Raw genomic sequence first — 12,335 nt, 5'->3', positions numbered from 1 at the left:
TGTCTGTATGTAAGGCAGCATAGCATGAAGTTACGGGGTCTGGAAACCAAGTGTCCTACAACTTCAGTTTTAAGGCCCACCATAAGTTTTTGAGTGACTTTTTGACAAATGACTCAGGTTTTTCTCTTTAATTTTCATGTCTCTGTAATGGGAACAATTACCTCATGGAGGTCTTAAAACTTAAATTAGTGGTTCATAAAACATGTTGAAATTGCAGAGCACCAGATAATGGCTAAATATTTTCATTTATTTTCTAATGCAATTGATTACATTTGATCTTGCTACAGTATTATTGGTCAGGGCAGGCTCCCGAGAAGGTGGAAACAGAAGTTACTATTCTAGTTATGCTGTGGGAGAATAATACGTATAATACATGAGATGCATATCAGCAAGTTCACTTACGAATTAAAAGCCTGAGATCATGAATAAAGCTAACCCTCAATACCAGTTTTTTACAGCAGAGGTGTAGTTTGATTTTGCTAAAACTATTTTTCTTCTATAAAAAGATTATATTTGCTTATCCCAGGTAAATCTGCCCTTGATGTAAGCTAAAGTTGTTGGCATTTTTTCCTCCACTGCTTGTTGGGTTTTTTCTTTTTTTAAAAAAAAAAGTGTAAACCAAAACAGTTCATAGCTGGGAAAAGTGTGCTAGAAACAACTTTCAGATTCCATGAAAACAAATTTCATGGAGGATTAGCTAGTGCAGGGGTTGGAAGTGGGAGCACATTTGAAATACTCTCTGGGTAGCATAAAGATATGTGGTACCTTGAAAAAAGGGAGGAAGCCAGAAGTAAGAGGGGGACTGTTCCTGGAAAGGCCTAAAGTTTTCCTAGAAAAGTGGTGAATTGTCCACAAGCAAATCTTTGTGCTCTGCTGTGACACCTGGAAGAGCAATGAAACCAGCCAAGCTGTTCTTTGTTTCAACAGGGAATTGTTGCTGCGGCTCGTTCAAAAGGAGAACATAAACAAAAAATCTTCTTAACAGTCTCCTTTGGGGGAATCAAAATCTTTGATGAAAAGACAGGGGTAAGTAAAATAATCACGTGATAGAACAAAATAGAACGTTTTTTCTGGATGTTTCTTTCAAAGTGTTTCCTAGGCAGGCAGTAATACCTCACCAGTGTAAGCACACATGAGACATCTGAGAAGCTTGATAAATGGTTGTCATATATCAGAGCAAGCCATGAGATGACTGAGGTGTAAAGTGTAGCATAGGGACATGTTTATCGTAAAGCCTACTCCTGAGTACTTGTGTGGAACCACTTACTTGAGTACACAGATGCCCCTTACGTGCATAAACACTCACAGGTCTGAGTCCAGAAAGTGGCAAGAGGGGATCTGTTTTTCTTCTGCCAGATAAAAATTTGCTTCTCAGAAATACCAACCCATTGTCTGCAGAAGACTTTAGCCGTCCATGGTACAGGCTGGTATCTGTGCCCACGGGGGTTTTCTCATCTAGCCTCAGCCCAGCTGCCCCCATGCTCTGGATGCTGCTTAAGGCTCCTTGGCAGTATAGGTCAAGTGGCTTTTGAGAGTCTAATGACAAGGGATTAGGATTAGAGGCTAGGATTGCCTTGGATTGGGCTCCTTGTGTCATGGGAAGCCGAGGGCAAGAAAACAAGCTGGAACAGGGAGCTGTGGACAGCTCCAGCTGAGTGAAGCTTGGTTTCCCCAACGATGTCTGAGGTAGAGAGAGGAAAAAGGAAGGGCAGCGGGAGCTGGGGAGCTCCTGGGAGCAGCGCACACTTAGCTGGGATTGCCCTGAAGATGCCCCAGGGGAACAGTAAGAATTTCCATCAGGTCTGTTATTCCATATGCTTGCAGTTGTGGTTACCACCATAATGTGATATAACCGTGTTAACAGCAGTGATGTCTCCTGTGAAGTATGAAGTAACCAAAAGAATCAGAGCTTTTGTATTTCAGTGGCAGAAAAATTACATATTTTATGGAATTGCAGGTAAAAGGTACTGGAAAGTTTGATGTTGCTGTTTGAGGCTGCTAAGTGGCAACTTGTCCAGTAGCATTTGGTCGAGGAAGTTGCAGGAGACTTCCATGCCTCACGCAGTTTCTGCCACAATGATATCATGTTTGATTTTTTAAATTGCTCTGAAAGAAAAAGCCTAAGCAAAACATTATTCTACTTAGATACAAAGCGACAACACACAAACTGTTTTAATCCTGATTAAGAATATTTTTACAGCAGTTTAAGCTCTGCCTTGAATTTTAAAAAGCTCTTGATTTAATCTTTTGAAAGATTAACTATTTAACATGATACCAGAAATAAAACCCTACTGATGATAGATGAAATTATCTTTGCCAGTTAATTTATATTATTAGAAAATCAATGTCATTGAGCTCACTGATACATAATACAAGTAGTTAGTAATGAAAAGCTCATTTGGAATGTGTTGTGTACAGCATGTATAAAGTATTCATACAAAAGCAGTGTTTAAGAGAACATTTCTGAGGTTAGAGACTGTGTTTGGAGGATAGGAAATGTCAGGATTAGGGCTGCCAGTGCAGTCGTGATTGGGTCCTCTAATAAACAGACATTAGAGTAGTACCTAACAATGTGACGGCACACATTTGGCCAGAGAATACCAGCTTCATTCAGTGTACAGAACAGAGTGTAATGCACTGAACAATATGGTGATATTTTGTTTTCTTTTCCTTCTGTGTGCAGCCTGCTGCCTAGGCACGCGCTCTGCAAATTGCAGAGGTCACAGTTATTTTCCTAAGACTAAAGTCTTTCCTTGGAAAAATAAAAAAGAAGAAAGACTAGTCCTTTTACACTTCTTTCTGAATGTTTCACAAGTATTGGGTTTCTTTTCATAAAATAAAAAGGGAAAGGGGCATGCATTTTAGAAGCAAAAGTGTGGTTTAGCCAACTTGCCTTCCCTGCAGTGTCCTGCATGCTCTCCTGTCTGCCACTAGTGAGGTGGGGACATGAGAGCAAGTGTCCTTCGTTTCATAACTTTGACACCCTGTACTCTAAATCTGACAACTATATCATCCTTAAACTAACCCTGCCACTCACTGACAGAGGTTTAGACTGAAACCTTTAAATCCACCTTCCAGACATCTGCCCCTGAGCTGCTGGAGTGATGGACAGGAGTATTGAGTTGTCTGTCTTGAGACAGGATTGCGACAGAGGGCTGTGGAGAGCTTTCAACATCACTTTTTATGTGTTGTTTTGAAAGCAGGAGAATTGTTCTTTCCATGCCAAGGTTTTGAAGCAGCATTGCATGAACTCCTCTGCCAGTTCTTCACAGCCTTTTTCCCCATCTTGGGTCTCTCTGTGTCCCAGAGTTTCACGTCCTTGTCCCACTCTTCTCATAATCTCTCTCATCCAGCCTATTTCTGCTTTGCCAGCCTATGGTTGTCATCTCATTCCCGTCCCTGCTGGTAGCCACATACAACCTCAACATCTGAAATACAGTGGGCGACGTTCAGAGCAGGTCGTGGATAGACCCCGACAGTGTCCCTGGGCTCTCCGAGCCTGCAGGAGCACTACCGAGGCAAGGTGCTTTCCACAGCACAAGAGACAAAGATTTGGGGGTGATAGACCGTGTCTCATCCATATGGCTTTGGCTCATTCTGGTGTTACACTAAGAGGTATCAGTTACCGCAGTAGTAAATAATACTTTTTCTGTAGTCTCACGTCAATGTCTGTGCTAAAGTCGCCCCCAAAGAAAGCTGCATTACTGCTGTAACGTGGAACCTTCTATAAGGCGAAGTAAGGACAATGCAGCTAGGTGATGCAGGACACTGACAATCGCATTCTTGATTTAGAAGCAACAAGGAACGTCCCACAAACTGGCAAAACTGGGGATGTACAGTTGCTCAGCCTGGCTGCTTTGATGGGAAGAAGCAAAAGGCATTAGAAAAAGGTTATGTTTTGCTCACGCAGATCTTCTGATACCATTTTAAACTTCATAAGTTTATAAGGTTTGGAGACTGATGTTCACATTTGTGAAAAAGATAAGCCCTTAATAGGGAGCAGCCTGTAGGATCTTGCATTTGCTTTCTCCTCCTTTAACAGCCCTCCCTGTTCCCCACAGTGCTTTCTGCCTTAGTTGTGTTTCTATGATTTTGGAATTCCCAAAAGGATATTTTGGGCCACAGTACTCATTTATTGCTTATTTGGAAAGATTATTTACCTCTCTGGGGTGTTTCTTCTTAATTTTTATCATTGGCTACTGCTATCATGTCTGCCACAATGGCAGTCTGATGTGATAGAAGAGAGAAAAAATATTCTGAAAAAAATGTAGGCTTCTGTATGTTTAGTATCTTGTAGGCTAGTATTGGATTTTAATCTATCACAATAAAAAATCAATTTGTAGCTCAAAACTAGCAATTTTTTTTAAAATTGGCAGTCATAGCTGACTTCATACAGATGATTTAGGGGAATTGCTCCATAATTCATTACAGATGAAAGGCTGTAGTTGGGTTTCTACTGAAAATGATAAGCAAGTTTTTCCCCCCCGTACTTTATAGCTCTCTTTAATATGTTCCAGACCTAATATTCATCAAAAAATATTGATTTTAATAATGTTATTATTCCAGCCATCAGGAATTCTGTCCTTTGAGTAAATTTATCCATGAAGGAGATTAGGTTCAAGGTGGAATATCATTTGGGAAGAATTTATCTTACCAAGAAAATACAAGAAGGTTTTGCTTTGAGTTTGCACTCATTGCACTATTGTAGGTGCAATACAATTTAGTTCATCTGTAGCAGTGCAATAGAAATAATAACACTCCTCTCTTACGTTTCATCATTCTATTCCACGAATTAATCTAGATAAGTCCCTTCATACCACTTTTCAAAGACTTGTCAATGTATTTAGAACGTGATGGAAGAGCCCTGCTTAGCAGAGTTCACCCTGCAAGCCTGTAGTTGGCGTATACTGTTATATAGACTCACGCCTCTGCTGGAGCAGCCTGCTCACATAGGCACAACGCAAATTGTTCTGCTGTTCAAGTCCCAACATTAGCTGTATGCTCCAAAATGGTATTTAATTTGACTAACAGGATGTTCTGTTGTGTGCCAAAAAATGTCATTACACATGGGTTTTTTGACCCTATTTTCTTCTTATAAGCGTACCTTTTTTGTCTACTGTCACATGTTGGCCACCCATCCCACTTGCATTCTCCAGAATGTTTGCCAATTATATACCTCACCTGGAGGAAATACATTATTTTCTTTTAACTTAAAAAATCTACCACAACTTTTACTAAACTCAGGCTTTTTCTACCCAGTGCCATTTCAGAGATTCCATAGCTGCAGATCATATGAAAATAATTTTTCACCACTCATTCTGTCATAGTTAGTTTAGTTAGATCTCAAGCCGAAATGTATTCTTCATTAGTAGGAATCATGAGAGTCCTTTTATATTTTCAAAAGCATGATCTGTAGAAGGCAAAAATGCCAAGAGCAGCATTATGCTCTTTTTTCCTTTTCAGGGTGGAAGTTAGTGGTTAGTGTGTTCCTTAGAAAGCAACAAAAAAACCCATAACTTTGCATATGGAAAGATTTGCAAAATTTTTAAAGGACCATCATTGTTCTTTAGATATTTATGAGTTTTATTTTGTTAATCACACACATCAGGCTGTCTCCCTGTGATGGCTTAGCAATGCTTCATTAGACATGCATGACTAATATGGTCTCCGTAAAGAGGCTGTAATTGTCTCATTTTTTATTTATGTAGTAATAAATCTTTTTTTACTGTTGGTTACTTTCCAAAAATGTATTTAAAAATAATAACTAAATTCTATAAAATACTTGGGAAAACATTTTCTTCTACATTTCATGTAATGAGGTGTACTTTTAAACTCTTGTTCTTTCTAATTGCAAAATCCTGTTGACTTTAATGGAAAACCCAGACACTGCGAAAGGGAAATAAGATGAAAGCAAAAAATTACTGTTTGGCTTTAAGTAAAGAATTATCTCTGTTAAAGTAAAATTTTGTATCAGCTTGTAGATATGCAAATTGCCAGAATATACTGCAATATGTAGCTCTCTATGAGTTATCGTTATGGATTCATTATTTATCTAGATTCCACCGTCGTCCAAAAAGCATGGTAGACCTCTATGAGTATCTTGTTTATTTGTGAGAAATTCCCTGAAGGCATGGATTGTAACCTCGTTTATGGATATGACAGCCATTTCACTGTTTTTTCTTACTTTGTCCTGTGCAGAACCCTAAAAGTGAGTTTCATTTGCATTGTCTATTACATGCTCTGGAGGGTTTGGCTGGTCTTTCAGACACGCTGACCCCTACCTTTATCACGATACAGGGCTCGGGCACGGCCTGTGCCATGGTAAAGTTTCTAGATATTACTGTAAGTGTCTGATTGGGGTACAGTATTGCAGAGAAGTATTGCAGTGTGTTACTTGTGTTTTATGAATTTAATCTGTAGCCATTTTCTTCAGGCTGTCAGTATGAAATCCAGGAAGGAAAACTGTGTTTATAAATATATATATTTCATGTTCACTCTCTATTCTCATCCTCGTTATCTGTCGCTTCCTCTAACCTTTATTATCTTTGTGGAGGATTATATGACTCTCATGCAGAACAGGGCTTACCTATCTGAGAAGGTGAGACTCGGTGAGTAACACCACCCCGTTCTGTGGAAAGGGGATCAGACCTTACCTGTAGCATTTTGTACAAAAAAAATGAGTTTGCCTTTTCGTGCTGGCTGTAGAACTAGTGACTGTGCTCCTGCTTTAACTCTTAACGATGTCCAAGTAAGTAATACATGTAGTGGGTGGCTACAGCCCTGCTGACCTCAGATGTCTCTTCCAGAGAGATAATGTTATGACTCTGATATGATCCAGCTTCTGGTTTAGATGCCTACTTCTTGCCCATCTTCCCGACCTTTTAAGCTCTCTTGACCTTATAATGCACAGATTTTTCAAAGTTGTTGCTAAAGCTTCTGTAAAGCATTTTCCAGCTTGTTCTGAGGCTTTATCAGGTTTGCACTGATAACCCCTGGATTTGCTGCTTTTCTCCATTTGATGTGAATGATAGTGTTAATTATGCTGATAGATTGCTAACAGGACAGCTGAACTTGGCTGAAAGAAAATTTTAGCGTGATTAAAATTCTCACTGTTGGCAGAAGATACCTCATTTAAAATGTACCAAAGGTGGTACTTGACTTTACTGGAAATCTGTTGGTTCTGGCATCTCTGACCAGAAATCGAGGTACGATTATGGATCTGTAGTTATTCCTTGAAGCACATGTGCTGGAGCAGATGAAATGTCAAACTGTCAAGTCTCTATCACTGAGCATCTCTGAATATTTAAAAATAGAAATAAAAGAAGGAATTAATTTTATCTGCTCTCTACTTGCTCTGCAGTGAGCAGGAGAGATGGTGTGATCAGTTCACTGAATTTCTGTGTTTGCCAGAGCGTGGTATCAGCCAGGAGGTTGCTGATGGTCCCTGCTTGGGGCTTCTTCCAGCTCCAGGCCAGAAGCTCCCACAGGTGGGGTTTTCCCCCTTCATTTCTTTGAAACTGATCTTCCCAAAGTCCCTGGGGCCCTCTTCGTGGTTGATCTCAGGTGTAGTACTTGGTTAGCATCATTAACTTACCGGCTGATTTTGACTAAAGTCTTTCCACCTGGCCTCCATGACTCTTGCCCCTGGGTTTTACACCTGTATTTCTGATTTCTCTCTCTCCTGTAGTTTCCGTCTGGGATTTCCTGGGTGCTCTCTGTCCTTGATCTCTTTTTTTTCCTGCTATACTTTTTATCAGAGTTACTTTGTTTACAAATATAAATTTGGTTATTGTGTCAAACCAAATGATGCCAGCCCTGTCATCTTCTGTTCAAATCTTGACTTGTCTCTCCAGCCCTCTCCTTACATGTTTAGTCAACAGTTCAAGCTTAACGTGGCTAAACTGGGCCTTTTAATCCTGGCTTCCAAAGGTCTTTCTCTGACCTCCTTTTTGGACTGCTGAGGAAACTGCCAGCATCATCTGTTATTCAGCCCTGTAAATTCAGCAGCCTTTTTGACTCAACATTGTTTTCAGTTGTCACATCCAGGATAACTCCAGATCTTGCACATTCTTCTGAACTACTCTGAAATACAACATTTATTGTCATGCTTCCAGTTAAAACCCAGTCCTGCCTCTCTTCATCTTGTGTCTCAATTGTTATCCTTTTCTTTGTCCTTGACAAATGTGACTTTTATTTTTGAAATCCATCGTGACTGCCAAGATTGCTGTCTCAGCTTGTTCTTTTGATCATGTCACACTTCTCTTTGCATTCCTGTGCTGAATCTGCCTTCTCTGTTTTATCAGCCCCTTGCCTAACTGTTTTTTTTCCCAGGCTCTTCATAGCTGCCTTTACTCTTCATCAACTTTCAAGGAGTCATTCCACAGTACCAACTTTCATCATTCATTAATTCAGTTTTCAAATAAATGACTCTGGGCCTCTTCCATCCTGCCCGTCATAATTTGGAGGAATTCTTTGCACGTATTCATGCAGTATCCCATTGTTTTTTCTTCAAACCCCTCCATAAAACACTCCCATGCTAGAAACTTGTTAAACTCAGCAGTGCTGAGACTGCTGGTACGCTGTGATCACAGCCTGTCACCCAGAGGTGTGCTGTGTCTTGTTGTCACCCTGTTGTCATTTGCCTGGGATGAGGACAGCCCATCTACTGGCTTGTAGATCCAGCCCATGAGATCATTTTTCTGGCCTCTCTTGTTTCTGTTGTGGCCTTGCAGAGGTGTGGCTTGGGGGGGGAATGGCTGCATGGGTCAAATCAGCCAAGCCTTCTGCCGTGTCAGCCTGGCATGGCAGGGGTGAGCTGCCTGCAGCGTACTCACCCGGGAGGCACCCGGGGCAGGGGAGGGATGGAGGGCATCTGCCAGGGCTGGGAGTGCGGGCTCCTCCGTGCCTGAGGGTTTGTGGGGAGGAGTACTGCACTCATGCGTCTCAGAGATGTCCCAAGGGCCATCTGGCCCTTACCTTTCAAGGGTTCGAATTAAAGTGTAAACTCCCTCGGGTTACCTTTTAACTCGTTTATTTTTTAATCACAATTAACTCTTTATAGGAACTTCTTGTAAGAAATGTTGGGTCTTGGACCATGCTGAGGACTTCTGAGGGCTGTGGTGACAGAAATGTCCTGGAATAACAATAAAGAGCATACTGAAAACCGGCAAAGTCAAATTTTGCCTGTACGTTTGAAAATGGTGACATCTGGGGCCTTCCTTATGCGTTACAGGGGTTGTGTGTGTTGTCTGCAGCTTCTGCCTGCAAAAGATCCCTCTGTCCCGCTGGGAGTCCTGCTCTGTCGCCTGACAATTTCCCATCTTTCTGCTTGTAAATATGAATGGTAAGACATAGCATTTACTGTTCCACATGCAATAAATATATCCAATTAGAACAATGCAGAGTAAGGGACTTAAAATCCCTGCATATTACCCTTATAAGGTATTTATAGTCTTCTGGTACTTCAAAAGGGAAACAATAACACATTTCATGAACAACATTTGACAGTTAGCAAAATGTAAATGTCAGAAGAGCCTAATTCCATAATTACATCCCTTAGTGACTATTGTAATTCATTTCTTATTGGCCTTCCAAACTGTGCCCTAGACATTTTGGATGGTTCGAAGTGCTCCACAGGGATTTTTAATAGCGACAAGCTTATGGAGATAGGTTTTCTGGATGCCCAGTTCGGTGTATGAAGACTGTAGAAGTCACGGTGAAAAAAAGAAACCAAAAGACAAAACTGGGGTGTGAGTTTGCACGTTGTAAAGTCTAAGGGTGTTGGGATCTAGAGCTTTGGTTTGAGCCTTGTCCTTCCTCCCAACACTTGGCATACAGAGGAAGGCTGGAATTTCTCTCCTTCCTCTCATCTGGAAATGTTCTGATCTAGAGCTGAGTTCAGCCTTCTTGTAGTGAGTATCCACAGGAACTGCCTTGTGGTATTTCTGACACTTAATTGGCACAAAGATAAAATAAAGCTATTACAGACATTTTATCCAAACTGAAATAATTTGTGGGAATTTGTTGTAGTTGTATTTTTTCAGTGTGGAAAGCGTGCAAAGTTGATTGCTTTCAAAAAGGCAGAAAATTAGATTTTATGACTTCGGTGGTGGTCTCATTTGGCTGTATATGGCCTCCTGTTGTTTAATCCAAGCACCCCAGGACGGATTTAAGACAGAGGGACACTGCTACCTGTGTCCTGTGTTACGGTGTGGGGGATCTCACTGTGTCCGTATTCCCAATTGCCATTTGCCTCCATTGTGTATGGGGGTGGGTATCTGTCTATAGAGCTGTTGTAGCAAAAATTACTATGTACACACTTCAGATTTTGTGTAGTTTTAATGTTTGGTGTGCTTAAAACAGAATTTGGGATGAATTTTACTAAAAAAGTTAAAATTCAGCTTTTGGTTATAAAAACGTTTGTTGTTGTGTATCCTGTTATATAGTGGAGCTGCACTGCATCCCTCCAGTAAGGTGGTGTCCCACGGCAGAAAGCTCAAAGTGTAGAGTTATACTGGGGGGGTGTGTGTGCCTATAATCCTGACCCATTTGTGATTTAGATAAATAAAGTAGGATATGAAAGCCACATGACAGACTTGCTGACTACAGTGGAGCTATATTCCTTTTCTCCAGCTGCAATTTTGCCTTATAGAAGAGCACCCAAAATACAGAATTGCCTGGGGCGGGCGAGTTGCTTGCAAGTACTGATATTTTTAAGCCAGGTTAATGCATTACACACTAGAAGAAAATTTCAGGCCCATTTTCAGCACACGCAGAATTATAATGGCCGAATTTCCAACTGCTTGGGAAAGGATTTAGCTAGAGAAATGCTGACATAATGATAGCGCAGGCAGCTGGGATGCACTGAAACCTCCCTGGAGAACGGTGGGGGACCTGCAGCGGGTGCCATAACAGAAAGTTACGTCCCCCTTTGAAATCCGCTGTTCCTTCCTCTTGGAGATGACTGGGAAGCATTACGCCCCAGGTGTGCCGGTGATTTTCATTCCTATTCAGTGCATTTTAGCTGCTAGGCTGCTCTGCAATTTTCCATTTGCCCCGGTAATAGCAATACTACGGACAATATTTCTGAATTCCTCTACTAACCTGTAGGCTGTTCGCCCTCTCCTGTTGCTGAGGTCAGAGCCAGGGAGACAGATGACCTTCACTGTCAGTGTAATGGGAGAGGGAAACTACAGGAAGGTTTACTTTCAAAGTTACCTGGAGTTTGCTGGATGATAATAATAGATCTCAATTGGCAATAAAATCAGTAGATGATGTTCTGCCCTCAGGAACACGTTTGTGTTTACAGGGAAGTCGGCAGGAGCTTTGTTCAATCTGGTAGTGCAGGGGGACAAGTAAATGCCTTTTTTTCTGCTTAGTTTATGTAATGAGTGTCCCAGTGGAAGGAGAAGAGGACAGGCAGTGGTTGCCACTGGGTGCTCTTATTTGTCAACGGTCACGAAACACAGATAGCTGCTTTTATCCTTGTCTTTCAGTTAAATAATAAATTTCAGATACTGATAGATCTTTGCTTAATAACTGTTCATAAAAGTTGTCTTGCTAAAGCAGATAATTGTACTCATAACCTTTCTGGTTTATGCACTGTGTGCTCAGCATGCAGGCAGCCATGTGTCACAGAGCCTAAGGGCTGGAACAGCATCTCCCGTTGTGCTACCCAGCACCTGGTGGTAATCATGGAATTACAGCAGTGCCTAATGTGTCCCTAAATTGTAGCATTCCTCTAGAAAAAGCAGCATTTAATGGACTCTACCCATCTCCACTGTTAATACTTCTTAATCCTTTGTGGTACCCATCCTAATTCTGCATCTTTGTACTCCCAGCAAAGCAAGCAGCAATATTCCTGCTGACTTTAAAGGGAGTGTTGTGAAATAGGTGAGGCAGAGCACTAATTAATTTGAGCGTCTTGACATTTAAAGCAAATGAGAAGTCTGGGTATCTGAAAATATTGCATATGGCTCGTAGACCCTGCTCTACATAGCTCTGAGTAATTTTTTTTTCTCTTCAGATAGTCAAAATATGGATCTGAATCCAATTTTTTTGATCATGTCCTTGCTTTTAAAAAGGCTGAGTTGCTTTGTAGAAGGTTTTATAGCCTTCTGGGATCCTTAATTAGCCAAATGCTCTCCTGTGAATGATAGAGGAATTTGGAAGTATTTTGAAGTGTAAAGCACGTGAGAGTGTAACCTGTACAAGCATAAGGCTTAGTGCTGAGCAGTGCTGAGAGTGAAGTAGCGAGGAAGTTCAGTTTTGATTAGAAGTAGAAAACATGCTGTGCACAGAAGTTGTAAAGGGTGGGGGAGAACTGAAGGAATAAG

General features: G+C 41.1%; 1 protein-coding gene across 8 annotated transcripts in view; it reads left to right on the top strand.

Moving 5' to 3' along the window:
• The window catches only part of DAB1 (DAB adaptor protein 1), a 168,071-nt gene that overhangs the window by 103,279 nt on the left and 52,457 nt on the right, over window positions 1-12,335 (top strand). For all 8 annotated transcript variants that reach the window (XM_055724867.1, XM_055724866.1, XM_055724868.1 and 5 more), the window contains one exon: window positions 928-1,026. In XM_055724867.1, coding sequence (XP_055580842.1) covers window positions 928-1,026 — 99 coding nt within the window. The remainder of the gene's footprint in view (window positions 1-927; window positions 1,027-12,335) is intronic.

Source organism: Falco cherrug, chromosome 12, assembly GCF_023634085.1.
Source record: "Falco cherrug isolate bFalChe1 chromosome 12, bFalChe1.pri, whole genome shotgun sequence".
In the NCBI taxonomy this organism is placed as follows: Eukaryota; Metazoa; Chordata; class Aves; order Falconiformes; family Falconidae; genus Falco; species Falco cherrug.
The sequence above is the reverse complement of the archived record's forward strand: the minus strand, read 5'-3'. Positions and strand labels throughout refer to the sequence as shown.